Genomic DNA, 16037 nt, shown 5'->3' with positions numbered 1-16037 from the left:
TGAATTATCAACAGAAATCACACAATCACACAATCAGAACACTTCTAGTTCACACAATCTGGCTCAATTATCAACAGTAATATTCATGATCATCCAAATTCAAATATCAACAGGAATATTCATGATCACACAATCTGGCTCAATTCTAGTTTACACAATCTTTAACAGCATACATCCAAATTGAACATTCACTTCTAGTTTACACAAATCTTTAACAGCATACATCCAAATTGAAACTAATCATCGTCGAACGGCCTGTTATCTTCATCATCATCACAGTATTGGTGTACTGTATGATCTACTTCATCGTCGCTTTCCTGTAGATCCACTACCTCCTTCCTTCTTTTCCTCATTCTTTCCACAACCGCTGCATCAACTAACATTTGTTCATGGCGCCTTTGCGATCTGGTCTCCACAGTGGGTTCTCGGGTTAGCACTGGAACTTCCGGTGTGTCATCATCTTGGTAAGATAGCGAACCACCACCGGGACCCTTGTCCACTTCACTTTCCTTCACAGTCCACAAATGTCTATGCTGGAATTTTTGCACAACTCGCCAATGGCCACCCAAATCAGTGTCAGGAAGATAGAAGACCTTTGTTGCTTGTGTTGTTAGGATAAAAGCATCATTCTTGTACCAGAACCTTCCGGTGTTTATACTTTTGAAGTGTCGATCCTCCCGGACTCGGCTATTCTTCTTCCCGCCAAGATCAAACCAATCACAGCGGAACAAGACGACCGAACGATGGACGCCTCCGCTGGAGTTATATTGGAGCCTGATGATGCTTCTCAGCTGACCGTAGAAGTCAATTAAGGTATTTTCGTGTTCTCCCTCGGTGACAATTCCACTATTCTTTGTGTTTCTATTTTTCTCACGGTCAAGGGTGTGGTAGCGGACACCATCAACAACACATGCAGTATATACCCTCACTCTCTTATCCGGCGCGCATGCCAGAGCAAAGAGATCATCACTCACCTTATCTTCCTCGTGCAATTTTCCAATCTGCACAAACAAACCAGGGTGCATATCCAGTAGCATGTCAAGTGCAAGAAATAAAGGATGCATGTCCAGTAGCATGTCCAGTAGCTAAAAATAGGAGTACTAGGAGGAATGGACTAACAATTAAGGTGCATGTCCAGTAGCAAATACTCACATGTTTCTTAAACCATCCAGCAAATCCCTTCGCAAGCCACTTGTGAACATTGATGCGGCTATCTTGCTCCTCCAGTTCCTTCTTGCACAACCTGCAATGCCAACAAATATGTATATTGTTAATTAAAATATTGGTTTCTTCCAGCCCAAGAAAAAAATACGAGTGCACAAGATAGATGACATACTCGATATACGGTAGGACCTCTAGGCAACTTCTCAGCACATACCAATGCATCTTCTCGTAGTCATCCCCTGCCTCCAAGTATTGTGACCCTCCAAGAAATTTGACACCATGGCTGAAAACCGATACATCACCACTATGCGAATCATCCCGCTCTATATTTATGCCTGGCCGATTAAATCTAGTTTCCAGATCATCGAAGTACCGAGAGCAAAAAGTCAGACACTCGTCAACAATATATGCCTCAGCAATTGACCCCTCGGGTCTGGCCGTGTTTCGCACATAGCGCTTAAATGTAAGCATCCTTCTTTCCACGGGATACATCCAGCCGTACTGTACGGGGCCTCTAAGAATTGCCTCTTTGGGTAAATGAACCGCCAAATGAACCATCACGGTGAAGAAGGCTGGTGGAAAGATCTTTTCAAGTTTGCAGAGGATAATTGGGATTTCTTTTTCGAGTCTTTCAAGAACAGACAGCTTCAGTGTTTTGGAGCACAACTCTTTAAAGAAATTTCCCAACTCAGCGACCGCTTCATATATTTCTTTATCCATTATTCCACGGAGTCCAGCCGGTAAGATCCTTTGGAGGAGGATATGGCAATCATGGGTTTTCAGCCCCTGGAGCTTGCATCCATCGGGAGACACGCACTTTGCGAGGTTAGCGGCATACCCATCTGGAAACCTCACCGCTCTTATAAACTCACAAAATGCAATCTTTTCTTCTTTAGTCATTGTATACCATGCTTCCGGCATCTCAAACGACTTTCCCCCATCAACAGGCCGTAGGTGCAAAGCTTCCCTTATGCCCATATCTTCCAAATCAAGTCTCGAGTTAAGTGTGTCCTTTGACTTCCCGTCGATGTTCATAAATGTCCCAAGTAGATTGTCACATATGTTTTTCTCAATGTGCATTACATCCAGATTGTGCCTCAACTTCAGATCTGCCCAGTATGGGAGGTCCCACAGAATAGACCTCCGGTCCCAACATTGACCTTCCTCCCGCTTCCTTTTCTTTTGATTCTTTCCCGGTCTGACATCTTTCACCTTGTCAAGTTGCTGCTTGAGCTCCTCTTTAGTAAACTCTGCCGGAGGGTCACGTGGTTCAGTATTGCCATTGAACCCTTTGCTTTTTCGCCAACGATGGTCCAGAGGAAGAAAACGGCGGCTCCCTATCCAGCATAACTTGTTTCTTATTCTCTCGGAGCACGGGTCCTTGTCACAACGCACGCATGCTTGATAACCAGCCGTGAGCCTACCCGACAAAGTGTGCAGCGCCGGGAAATCATGGATGCACCATATAACCGCAAAGACGCAGATTGAACTTATCGGGACTCAGGGCATCATAGGTCTGCACACCATTCCATAGCTTGAACAAATCTTCAACGAGGGGCTCCATAAAGATATCAAAATCCTTTCCTGGAGAATCTGGACCCGGGATCAGCAAAGCCATCATGAAGTTGGACTGATCCATACATGCCCATGGTGGCAGGTTGTACGGCACGATGAATACTGGCCACATGCTGTACTTCCTGCTCATGCCAAAGGGGTTAAAGCCATCTGTGGCAAGGCCGAGTCTTATGTTTCTCGCATCGGCGGCAAAGTCTTTATGTTGACTGTCAAAGTCTTTCCATGCCTTTCCGTCCGCTGGATGGCTAAGCTCATTAGTCACAGGTTTCCGCTTCAGCTTGTGCCATTGCACTTCTTCAGATTTTTTCTTTGAAATAAACATCCTTTGCAGCCTTGGAATAATTGGAAAGTACCTCAATACCTTCTCCGGTATCTGCTTCCTGCCATCCCCATCTTTCCACCTAGAGGCATCACATTTAGGGCACTTGTCAAGCTTGGCATACGTCTTCCGAAACAAGACACAGTTGTTTGGGCAGACATGGATTGATTCATAACCAAGCCCCAATCTGCCGATGATACTCAATGCTTCATCATAATTTTTGGGAATTGAGCTTTTGGGGTATTGGATGGCCAAGAGATGGAGTATTCCGTTCAAGGCGGCGTTGCTCATCCGGTAGAAGGACTTGACATGGAGTAACTTCACGGTGAAAGCAAATCTGGACATTGTCCCACCATCACTAGCTGACCGCTTCGCTTCCTCTATTAGCTCGGCATAGATTGTATTCTGTCCATCACCTTGTGGTTCAGACTCGTAGAGATCCTTAAACAGGTCAGGGATCCTGTCATCCTCATCCCCATCCTCCTCCACCAAATTAAAAGAATTCTCTAGCACAACATGATCATCTTCTAGATGCTCGCCGCCTTCATCAGCATGGTGTGCATCAGGTTGATGTCCAGGTTCAGCTCCAGGTTCAGCATGTAAAGGCTCCCCATGATGGATCCACCTATCGTAGGTGGCTGCCATCCCACGCAACAGCAGATGAGACTGTACATCTTGTAGAGTTTGTCGAGTACGGTTATTACAGCTGGGGCAAGGGCAAAGAATTTCAGCAGCCCCCGCAGCATTTCTGCGAGCAAACACTATGAACTCATCCACTCCCCTTAGGTGTTCATAGGAAAGCCTTCTAACTCCTTTTGTAATCCAGCTTCTGTCCATCTGCATGCAAAGGACCAGAAAATTGTTAGGATTCAATCGAAGATACTAAGAATCAAACCAAACCAGAAACTTCAGTAGCTAAGCTTGCACTGACATGGTAGTATAATTTTGCTCACAGACTGGCACCACAACCAGCAAACATGAGTATGATTCATCTATGCAACTTCCCAAAATAACCTGCAGCTCCTACCAAACAAGCTAGCTAGGCCACTAAACTAAAGAACATGGGCTGAAATCTAAACAATTGGGCAGTGAAGAAACCTGACAGGTACGAGCAGCACGTAACTGCAGAATTAAGCATGTAATTGCAGAACCACTAAACTAAAGCACATATACATTGTCTTGAGCATATAAATTTTTGAGTCTGCTGTTTAGAACCACTAAACTAAAGCACATATACATTGTCTTCACTGCCCCGCATGTAACTGTAGAACCACTAAACTAAAGCACATTTTTTTCATGTCCAGGAGCATGTAACTGCAGAATTAAGCCTCTGAAACTTGGGAATCGATTGACGAACATAATGCGGAGGATAAAACCGGCGGATTATTGCGCGAACACGAACTAGAAACAGAATCTCCCGAACTAAAACTAGTAGAGCACGTATATAGGAGGAGGCGAAATCAGTTACCTCCGGCACGGCGGAAGCCGGCCCGCACGGGCGAAGGAGCGAGCGGCCGCCGGATGGCGTGGGAAGTCCTCCCGCCGCTGAAGCCCCTGCAGCATCAAAGCGAGCAGCAGAATCAGAAGAGGTGGAAACCAGGCTGACCGGAAGCATCGGGGAGAAGAGGAGGAGCAGCGGAGCACCTTGAGGAGTGCGGCGGCAATGGCGATGAGGAGAGGGAGGGAGAGAGATGGCGCGTAGCCGCGGATTGGAGCGGCGGCTGACCTCCGCTGTGTGTGCTGTCGGCAATGGCGATGAGGAGGTTGGGCGGCGGACAATGGATTTGAAGTCGGGGGCGAGAGCTCGAGCGAGTCGATGCCACGCCCACCACCGCCGCCCCCGCCGCCGCCCGATGCCACGCCCACCGCCGCCGCCCCCGCCGCCGCCGGTCGTGGGTCGTGGGTTTGAAGTCGGGGGCGAGATGGGGATTCGAATTTCTTTCTCCTCGTTACATGTCACAGGAACCCTACATGTTAGAAGGCAATCTAGAAAGAACCTATATTATCCCTACCTTACGAGGAAACATCAAACACACCTTCCTATCGTAGTGGTAGGACTACACAGCACCATGCGCCAGGTCGTGGGTTCGAGTCCCCGCTCCGCGCACATATTTTTGTGAAATAAAATCCCTATGCTGTCATGTATGGGCTGGCCCATTCCACCCTCCCTATGCTGTCATGTATGGGCTGGCCCATTCGGTTGAGGATAATGTCAGCCCAGAAAATAATCAGTGAAAAAAAACATTGGCCCATTAAGTACATATAGCCTGTCAATAGGGTCTCACATGACACGTAAGCAAAAAAAAGACACATAAGCAGTGACACGTAAGCAAAAAAAGACACATAGGCAGTGACACATAGGCGAGATTGCTGAGGTGTCTGCTTAGTCATGGCAACACATTACAATTTAAGACATTATTATTGGATCATGCGGTCATGACCAATTAAATTGGTTGTAATAGTCTAGAATTAAGGTCGTGGATTACTTCTGTATATATTATGACCAACTGGTCTAGGCAAATTATGTCCTTCCTGATAGAGAAGGTCATAATGCTACAGGGATTGGACTCTCCCATATGGCTTATAACCAACTGGCTGGAGATGGTCGTAAATATATGACCAATACTATCATGGTCCTTAAGATAAAGGTCATTAGTTAGCATATTTCTTGTAGTGTTCCTACTGAGGGAAAACTTGCCGCTGTACGCATCACACTTTCCTCTTGGGGTTCCCAACGGACGCGTGCTGTACGCGTATCAGAGGGCAACCATGTCGGCGAAGTCGCTCCAGGACTTGATGAAGCCGACGCGCTCGGCCCTCCACTGGAGCTACACCTTCCACTCGTAGCGCTCGCCCATGTACAAGCACACCTTCACCGGTGGGCCATTGTTCTTCAGCTTGTACTTCCTGATCGGGTGTGGCTCCATGTAGGGCGGCACGGCGAGGGCAATGAGGTCGTGGATCTGCAGCTGCACGAAGAACGCCGGCACCCGCACCCTCGGACCGTGCCCCAGATCATAGGATGGACGGCGTTGAACCCTTGGCGCGGTGATCTATCGGTGCGCTTCCATGAACCCTTCATTGGGGTCACGAACCTGCACCCGGACGACTATGTCTATTGCGTCCAGCATGGGCCCTTCCGAGAAGGTTTCCAGGAAGAGCCAGTTCTGCAGATGCAATGACAATGCAAAGTGTTAGCCATACTTGCGTTGTTAGCACCAAAGACAGGGATCAAGTCCATAATGGGCATGGCAATCACAAGATCGTCATGCCAATACCAATGTCAAGCACTGTCATGGACATGACATTGTCAAGTCCATGATGAAGCATGGCAATGTGAAGAAACGTCATAGATTTGACATTGCCAAGTTCATGAATGGAGCATGCCAATGTTAAGCTCCATCATGGACTTGCCAATATCAAGCTCCATGATGGGGTAAGCTCCATCATGGACTTGATACATTGTCATGTCCATGACATGCAGCGCTTAACACTTCACATGCAGCGCACATTGACACAAATCATATCTACATGCACATCAATCGGAGCAGCTGGACAACAATCTGATCTACAATGTCATCGAACACATCTACATTAGCATCTATCAGATAGGGAGGTATTGGTAGTGCTTACGATGGGTTGGAGTGAAAGCGGCCCCGACTGAGGAGGAGGCAGTGCACCGGCGCCGTCATGTCCTCGAGGATGTCCAGGTGGAGGTGGAGGCGGAACAGGAGTAGGAGCACTGGTCGGCTAGTAGGGCGCGAGAGCCACGGTGGGGAAGCGGGGCGCTGAGGGATCTGTCGGCTGCCGACGAGCACGTGGTCGGCCGAATGGCAGCGGCGCGAAGTTCGACGCGCCATTCGAAGCAGTCGGCCGTGGCATGCCCCATGGCATCAGCGCGTGCATCGCAGTCGACGCAAACCCCGGAGGGGGCTCCATCTCCCTGGTGGAGCCCGCTGCACATGCCGCCATTGCCGCCGCCCTCACCAACGGAAACCCTAGGGGCATGGCTAGAAACCCCCGGAGCCGAGGGATCCTCCGATGGAATCCCGGCGGCGTGAAGAGCGGCCATGGCCGCCCTGCGAGTTTCCATGTCGGCTGGCCTGGTCACGACCGGCGACGGCCGAGTCAACACCAGTACGCGACCGGTGTTGATCTGCGCCGCTGAATCGCGGCCGCCGGCCTCGTATTCGCGGACGATGCGAAGGAGCGCCTCGTTGGACCTCGTTACCGTCGGTCGGACAACTGGATCCATCGGCGTTGCAGCGGAAGGAGGTGGAGGAGGCGAGGGGGCCATGGGCGGCGGTTGATGCGACAACGCTCTGTGTGTCAATGAGAGAGTTAAATGGGGAGAAAAGGTGCGAACCGGGGTGACTGGAAGTGGGGAGCGAGGACCAAGACAACGCGGTGTCTCCCGAGCTTTTCCACGCGTGCAACCGTTGCACAAGGGTGTGCAAAATCGAACGACAATAGGACAGGTACACTGGGAACTGCTGATTTGGGCGTTCCTCCAGGACGTGTCCAATGGGTGCTTTTAGAATCGGTTGGACCACAACGAAGGGCTTCCACGCAACCAAACGGGCCGTTGTTGTTGGGCCGATGCAAGCCAGGGCCACCCAACCAACCAAACGCGCCCCTCAAGTCTGAACCCGGCCGGGAGAGTGTACACGGCACGTCCCGATATTAACAGTGCCTAGCTTTGGCGCTCGCCATCGGTTCTTTCTCCTTGGCGACATCGACTCAGCAGGGGGCGCTGGTCCATCCCCTCCGTCAGGTTGGCCGTCGCAAAACATCTGAAACTCAGGGCCTGTTTGGTTTCCAGCCACGCTTTGCCAAACCAAAGTTTGGCAATTTGGTATGTGTTTGGTTCTTGCCACACTTTAGAGCTGCCACACTTCACTATCGATATGGCCCACTTATCATAGAGTAACTTTTGCCACACTTTGTGGCTTCCAAAATCCTAGCCACACTTTTATGGCTGCCACACTTGTCAAAGTTAGACTTGGCAAAGTGTGGCTGGGAACCAAACAGACCCTCAAACTCAAAGCAACGGAATGGATCGAGCACGACGCGACCGACAACGCTGGAGAAGTGGAGAACATTGCAGTTGGAACTCGGAGAATCTGGATAGTTGGCAGTGTGGCACGTACCATCTACTTCCTAGTTTGGTGGTGGTAGCGCATCGCTGAGGAGAAGATTCGCGTAAACCTCCTCCGGTAGGAGAGTGGAAGAAGGTCGTCATTTCGGTATCAAGAGCGAAGAAGATTTGGTGCACATTACCACTAGTGCTTCCAGTTTTTAAAATATTATAAATTGTATATTTGTGTTTTAAAACACATTGTCACATCTATTCCATTAATACATAAACATGACCAAAATACTCATATAAAGTTTTAGTAGAAATTGCATTGTATTTTGAGCTATAGGAAAAAATAAATTTGTAGCTACGTAAAGGGTAGATATTGGTCAAAAATTTATCTTTTTATAGCCCAAAATAAAACATATTTTTTTCCAAAATTTCTACGTACCTTCGAAATGTTTGCATGCATGTGGGTATTTAATTTCAATTTTTTAGAATGTAAAAAAATATAATTTTTTAAAATCAGAAGCACTAGTGCTTATATGTCAAATGCACTTTCCGTGTCAAGACCTCCTTTTCCAACCGGATAGAGCTCTCCAGGTTCCACCTTGAACAGCTTCACCGAAGCTTCGATGTTGGAAAATGAGTAATGACTTTCCAAATTGATGATGCTCGGCTCATGGAGCCTTACATTATCCATGCTCAGGTCATGGCATACATGCATCCATTTTGCAAAAGTAAGAACAAAGGTGGCCGATATGTACTCCCCCCGTTTCATTAAAAGTGTCTAAGATTTAACCTAATTCGAATGTATCTAGACACTAAAAACATATAGATACATCTAAATTTTAATAAATTTCAGACACTTTTAGTGGAACTGAGGGAGTATGTCGCAGGATGTGCTTAAGGAGATATAATAAAAGCCGATAAGGTACCTTGTCTTTAATAGTTCATAATTGTTGGGGAAATGTATAGGAGCTCTCGGATGGTACAAACCTCCATACTTAGAATAATAACAAAATTATTTAAAAAAGGTCCAAAATTTTGAATTTTATTTTAAATCAAAGATGATCAGGTATTGTACTTGTATACAAAATTTCACTTGAATTACTTTCATTGTATTCTAGGTAAAAAAAAGTAAACTCGAAACTCCCCATACTATTCACTTCATAATTTTATTTTATTTTTTCCTGGAGATCATGGGAAATATTTCTTTTTCCAAATATTTTTTTACGAGTACAAACTTGATCATCCTTTATTTCTAGGAAGGATTTTTTCTTTTTGAAATGACTGCTAGCTACCTCTTTCTATAAATAGACGTCTGAGCTTTTCTAAATCTGGATTAGATTTAGACAAACATCATACATCTATTTATAGATGGAGAAAGTATATTATTGGGGTGTTTACGGGTGTGTAGCACCCAAGAATCAAAGTCCACGATAATAACTTTTGTGGGTAGCTAAGGTGTTTGTGTGTACTCTCGCAATGGTCATGTTCCACGACGTTGGCGAGTGTACTTTGTACTTTTGGCCGGATTTTGTGTTAATAAAATGGGCATATATTCTTCTCTATTAATAAAAATGACAAGTCTTATCTCGTTTGAAAAAGAAAAATAGGCCATAGCATCGGTATTTGACTAAGGACGAGCGACACCTATATGAACACCTGCAAAAGATGCTTGATTACAAGTGATGATGATCCGGACTTTGACCTGGCAACCAAGTTGCAACAGCTATTTCCCTATCCGAGGAGAGGTCGCCGGGGAAGGAACGCTACAGTGGAGCGGATAGGCACGCACGGTTACCGACAGGTTGCGGCTGTGCGCTGAAGCAAGACAGACATCTGAATCATGGATCCTAAAGTGGCTTGCCGGCATGCGAGAAGAAAAGATGGATCACCTGTCCTGACCCCAACCATGCACGCACGCGCAGGTGCCATCTTTAACGTGTACCGCATCAACTGTGCTCGTCCTACCACACCACATCTATCTAGCTGTCCTTCACCAGCTAAAATTCCACCCTAATCATGCCATAGAGAAGAAAAACAATCTCTCCTTTACCGATTGAAGTAGTCCTAGGAAATGTCACATGTCTGCATCAGCAGCACAGAAATAGAATCACTGTAATGTGCAGTGATTTGGCAAAAGTTGGTTAGGGGTAGCTCTTGTTGCTTTACCAGAAACTTGGAAATCTCATCTCACCTCTCAAATGCTAGGAATGGTGGAAGAAGATAAGCAACACCTGATCCGGACGCCGGCTCTATCCGGCGGTGGGCATCCAGATGGACCAGATCTGTTCGTGATAATGCAGCCAGCAAAGGTGAAAAGCGTGGCCGAATGGGACTGCCACCTAACTTGCATAGCGCGGAAATTAAACGGCAGTGGGGAGAAAAAGGATACTGCATGTAGCACGGCCGAAAGAATCATTTTTCTTCTTCATCTGATTTCATCGTCATCGTCAACTACATATACAATGTGACTGAAACCTTCCCACCCTTATCATACGGGCATGCATACATATATGCGCGAGTGAAGAAGGTTGGAAACATAAAACCAAAAAAATAAAAGAGAACAGAGAAAGAAACCTGTTTATCCTGTAAATGCTGCATCCTAGTCCTAAAACCACACGAACTGAATCATTCTTCTTCTTCCTTCATATTGGTTATTGACACCCCTCCATTGGTTGGTTGGTTGGTTGGTTGGTTTATACTGTGCAGTGATATTTTTTTTCCTTCCATCTGTCACGCCGTGCTCTCGAAGGTGACCCGGAGCTGCACCGGCCATGGCCGCTGTTGTGATGGCGCGTTGGCGAGCCCCTGCAGCATCTTGATCACGTCCACCGTATCGTCGAGGTAGTACTTGGCCATGCTCGGCTTCTTCCCGACCGTGCAGGCGAAAACCTCGCTGGTTGGAGGGAGCTTCACGCCATTGTTGGCCGGACACACGATGCTCTCGAACATGTCCTCGTCGGACCGGTCGTCTCCGATGCAGAGCACGAAATCGGGCGGCTTCCCGCTGCGCACCATGGATGACAGGATTCTCTCCACGACCACACCTTTGCTGATGCCCTGCACGACGCACATGGAGATATTTGTTGCATGTCAAACAATATTGATATTTTTAAGTGGTTGCGGGCAAATGACAAATGGAACTAGTTATCCAATTGAGACACAAGTCGCTCTTAGGTAGAATGGGACAAACTTATAACGACCGGGTGTTCTTCCGGCGAATTTTCCTGTCCACACCGGGGAATGGCCCACGCGGATTCACAATCTGTTTCGTGGAGAAGATAGTAGATTGTTTGTTCCGGGCAATCAAGCATGTGGTAGTCTGGTGGGTGAGGACTGGATCGGATTGGATTGGATCAATCCTTATCCGTTGCCTTTAGTTGGACAGCTACGTTTGGTTGTTTAGGTGGTGTTCAACATGTTTTTGTACAAGTCTACAAGCCTAATTAATTAATTTTCTTTCATTTGACCGACTACGAGCAGCCGAATTAATTAAATCTTGAACTACAGGAACAGCCAGAGGGAAGCTTGCACGCGCTTACCTGAGGATTAACCTCCACGATGTGCTGGCCCCTCTTCACGACCACCGGCTCGTTCGCGAGCACGCTCTCCAGATGGTCAAGCAGCTCTTTAGCCTGGCATGAGCCAAAATCTGGATCTGCATCATGGTGATGCCAAACTATTGCGCTTTCTTTATGCTCGATATATGAACCATCAGTTGCCTCTGTGTAGAGGCTCATCACAGGCTCAGCGGTCTTCTTCCAATCGAAGTCTGCTACCAATCCACAGGTCTCCCATGGAGAGTCCCTGCTCCACCTGCAATCGCCAAGAGTTTATGGACCAAATCACACTATTTGAATCTGAATGCGTTCCTGCTTGTACTCTAAAACAACACTAGAACAGTGGCTAATTTCATGGACCAAATCACACTCTTCTCACCATCCTTTGTAAGTTTGTTCTTGAAGCAAGAATGTCAGTTAGAGGCTAAATTCAGAGCTATATGCCCTAGCTTAGCATCTACTAGTAGATCTGTTGGTTGCTCATTATCTATCATAAAATATTTTCTCAAAGGTACTGGGGTTCTAATACCATTGCTTAGTTCACATGCTTTCTAAGATTTGATGCAAATCTACAGCAGAGCAAAGCAACATTGCACCAAATCTAAAGCAGATGTTTCTAATAGTACCATTGCTTAGTTCACATGCCAAGTAGTGTCCAGAGATCTCACCTAGTGAAGTAGCCATGCTCGGCCGCGATTCCAAGCTTCTCACATGGCGCAAACCACTTGCTCAATTCATCTTTCCCCCGGCCGCTGACAATGAACACCCTGTTCTTGGGGTCTTCGCAGAGACGATTCAACACAGAGATGACCTCACCGCTGGGCGCCTTGTCAATGGAGCTCTCTGGCATCACGGTCCCGTCGTAGTCCAAGAGAATCAGCCGGTTGTCCGTCTTCCTGAACAAGGGCACAATGTGCTCGACGGAGAGGCGCCTGAAATTGGGGCCGAGCGCCACCACCTTGAAGCTCATCCCGAAGCCGATCCCCCAATGCCGGCGCGAGAAATGGTCCTTGCAGGCGCGCTGGAGGTCCTGGTCGAAGGACCTGGCCCAGTAGGCGACGTCGTGTGTGCTTACGTACTTGTAGTGCTTCTCGTGCCGCAGCCGCTGCTCGGGCTCGGACATGACGAGCGCGGAGTTCATGGCCTCGGCGACGGACTCGACGCTCCACGGGTTGACCCGGATGGCGCCGCTGAGGGACGGGGAGCAGCCGACGAACTCGGAGAGCACGATGACGCTCCGCTTGGGGGCGCTGCTCTCCTGCCGGCACACGGTGTAGATGTAGGGTATCCGGTTGAGCCCGTCGCGGACGGCGCTGACGACGCAGCAGTCGGCGGCGGCGTAGTATGCGGCCTTCTCGTGGACGGAGACGGGGCGGTTGATCATGACGATCGGGGTGTAGCCGGGGGTGCCGAAGGTGGCGTTGACGCGGGCGCTGATGGCGCCGGCCTCCTCCTGCACCTCCTGCACGTCGCGGCCCTCGCTGCGGGCCGGGTTGACGATCTGCACGAGCACGGCGCGGCCGCGGAGCTCCGGGTGGTCGACGAGCAGCTGCTCCATCCCGAGGAACTTGAGCCCGATCCCCTTGAATAGGTCGACGTCGTCGACGCCGACCATTAGGCGTTGGTTTCTGTAGGCGTTGGTGATCTGGCGGACGAGGTCGGCGGTTTCCGGGGCGGAGACGACGGAGCGGAGCTGGCCCATGTCGATCCCGACGGGGAGGATCTTGACGGTGACGGTGCGGCCGTAGTACTCAATCCCGATGTAGCCGCGCTTGGACTGGTAGTCGAGGCCGAGGAGGCGGGAGCAGGCGGAGAGGAAGTGGCGCGCGTAGTCGAAGGTGTGGAAGCCGACGAGGTCGGCGTTGAGGAGGGCGCGGAGGAGGTCGTCGCGGACGGGGATGGTGCGGAAGATCTCGGAGGAGGGGAAGGGCGAGTGGAGGAAGAAGCCGAGCCTGGCGCGCGGGAAGCGCTTGCGGAGGAAGGTGGGGAGCGCGAGGAGGTGGTAGTCGTGGATCCAGACGAGGTCGTCGTCGGGGGCGAGGAGCTCCGTGAGGCGGTCGGCGAAGGCGCGGTTCGCGGAGAGGAAGGAGTGGTAGAGGGCGCGGTCGAAGGGGAGGCCGCCGAGGGTGGAGGGGGTTAGCGGGAGCAGGTAGTGGAGGAGCGGCCACATGTAGTGCTTGCAGAAGCCGTGGTAGAACCTGCGGTGGAGGTCGGCGGGGAGGAAGACGGGGAGGCAGGAGAAGTGGGTGAGGAGGTAGGTGGCGAGCTCGTCGGAGGCGGCGGCGGAGGCGGTTTCGGGGAGGGTGCCGACGTGGAGGATCGGGGTGGAGGGGGGCAGGCCGGAGCGGAGCTGGTAGGCGACGGTGGTGGAGTCGACGGTGAAGGAGAGGCCGAAGGGGGCGGAGGGGTCCGGGGTGGCGCGGAGAGGGAGGCGGTGGGAGACGATGACGCGGCGGGGAGGGCCGGTGGGGGAGGGTGAGGCGGGGGAGGAGGGGGAGCCGGCGGCCATGACGCGCGGGAGGCGCAGCGGGGAGGGCGGCGGGAGAGGAGGGACCTCGTCGGCTAGGTCGAGCAGGTTATGGCAGGAGAGCGACGGCATGGCGTTTGGTGCTCCTACCTGTGGGTGTTGCAGAGGAAGAGGAGGTGGGAATGGCGCATGAAGAAGGAGGAGGAGAGGCGTAGGAAAAGGTAATGGGGGAGATGGGCCGGTTTGGTGGAAGGAAGGTTCTGGGGATAAGAACGGAGAGGTGGGAGGCGGGGAGGGGTATAAATACCACCGGAGATGAGCAGCCGGGTCGGGGTTGGCTTGGCTTGGGCTAGAGATAGATAGGTGGTAGCTTGGCTTGGAGCAGGAGGATGGATGGAGGTGGAAGAAGAAGACTAGAAGAAGAGAAGAGGCACGGGGAAGGGGTCAGGTCAGGCGGTGGGGGCGGGAGGCTTATCCAGATCGGAAAAGGAAAAGATGGAGGCGTGCCGGAAATGACGGTCCTATCCTCGCCGCGCGCGTGGGACGGCTGGAAACTACTAGATAGATAGACGAGCCAGCGTCGTGGTCGTGTAACGGCTGTGCTGGGTTGGGTTTATCTATCCATCCATCCCTGACGTCGCTACCTGCCTTGGCCGCTGCTGTTGTTGCAGACGGGATGGATGCATGCGTCGCGCGCGTCTGCACACGTATTTCACCGTACGCACCGCGAAAACGGGAAGCAACTACTCGTCTTTGGTGGGTGGGGTCCTTCAAAATATTCTACTTGTCTGATACATACTCCCCCATTAATTATCTTTAATAGTACAGAAGATGTATCTACACACATTTTTGTTCAGCTAGATACATACTACCAACGACTAGTAATATGAATGGAACGGAGTAATACCCCTTTATCTAGAAAAAGTTATCGTAAATTTATCTTAATTTAAATGCATCCAGAACTATTTACTGCATAGATATAATGCAGCTCTACCGTCTTCCGCCACCTCCTCCGACGAGAAATCCCCCCACTGCCTCAACCGCGAGCCATGCATGGCTCTCCGCGGAAACACATCGAGGGAAAGCGGTCAGTTGGGCCGCGGAGGCTCGCCAACCCCCCCATTTTCCTCTCGGAGACAGAGCGGCGGCAATGGAACCGGTCCGAGGACCTCTACGCAGCGCCCGCCGGTGGACGAACTGGGGGCTCACGCCCTTGGGGAAAGACGTGATCACGCAGGTCGCACCGTCTCCGAGGCGGAGGCGCGAGCACGATTATGAGGCGGCACGTCGGGAGGCATGCGTCCACCGCGTGAAGCTCGAGATCGTCGAGCTCGACTCGGAGTAGGCCGCGCGACGCTGTCAGCCACCTCGCCTTCCTCCGTCGCGCGTAGAGGGACCCTAGGGCCGAATTTTGGTGAGATTACGTCGTGTGGCGGAGGATTAAGTTAATTTTATGTTTTTAGTATAAACTATGTATGTATGATGATTAATCAGAGAAACAACTATCCTCGTTTATATGTGTTCGCCTCCCGTGAAATTTTAATTTCGTTTTTTCAGTTCATATTTAGGGGTTCTATTCTGCGGGAGTGCCAAAATCAACCGAACCATCGTGTTCGGGAGACTGAACTCACCGTTTTCACGTTAGGGATGCTCTTAGTTGGCAAAGTGTGTAGGCTACCCAATGAATGGATCCCATAAATAGTTTCTCTCATGTTTAAAATAATTTAAAATAATTATCTAAAAGTGATTATACCTACACACTAAAACATATATCCTGATACATTCATCTTTAACAATTATTTTACACCACTGTAATTTACTTTGAAAGTAAACTGATGTTTCTAAAATGATTGCCACCAACAAAGT

General features: G+C 49.8%; 1 protein-coding gene and 1 pseudogene across 1 annotated transcript; both read right to left on the bottom strand.

Moving 5' to 3' along the window:
- Window positions 1-203: 203 nt before the first annotated feature.
- Window positions 204-3817, bottom strand: LOC139832681 (uncharacterized; annotated as a pseudogene).
- A 6725-nt stretch (window positions 3818-10542) lies between these two features.
- Window positions 10543-14542, bottom strand: LOC127305616 (probable alpha,alpha-trehalose-phosphate synthase [UDP-forming] 11). The gene is made up of 3 exons (XM_051336117.2): window positions 12373-14542; window positions 11687-11960; window positions 10543-11204 (listed from the first exon to the last, which is right to left on the bottom strand). Exons 1-3 carry the CDS (start codon window positions 14301-14303, stop codon window positions 10878-10880), a joined length of 2532 nt encoding a protein of 843 aa, XP_051192077.1. The 5' UTR covers window positions 14304-14542; the 3' UTR covers window positions 10543-10877.
- Between the last annotated feature and the right edge of the window lie 1495 nt (window positions 14543-16037).

This window comes from Lolium perenne, chromosome 6 (assembly GCF_019359855.2).
Source record: "Lolium perenne isolate Kyuss_39 chromosome 6, Kyuss_2.0, whole genome shotgun sequence".
NCBI lineage: Eukaryota > Viridiplantae > Streptophyta > Magnoliopsida > Poales > Poaceae > Lolium > Lolium perenne.
The sequence above is the reverse complement of the archived record's forward strand: the minus strand, read 5'-3'. Positions and strand labels throughout refer to the sequence as shown.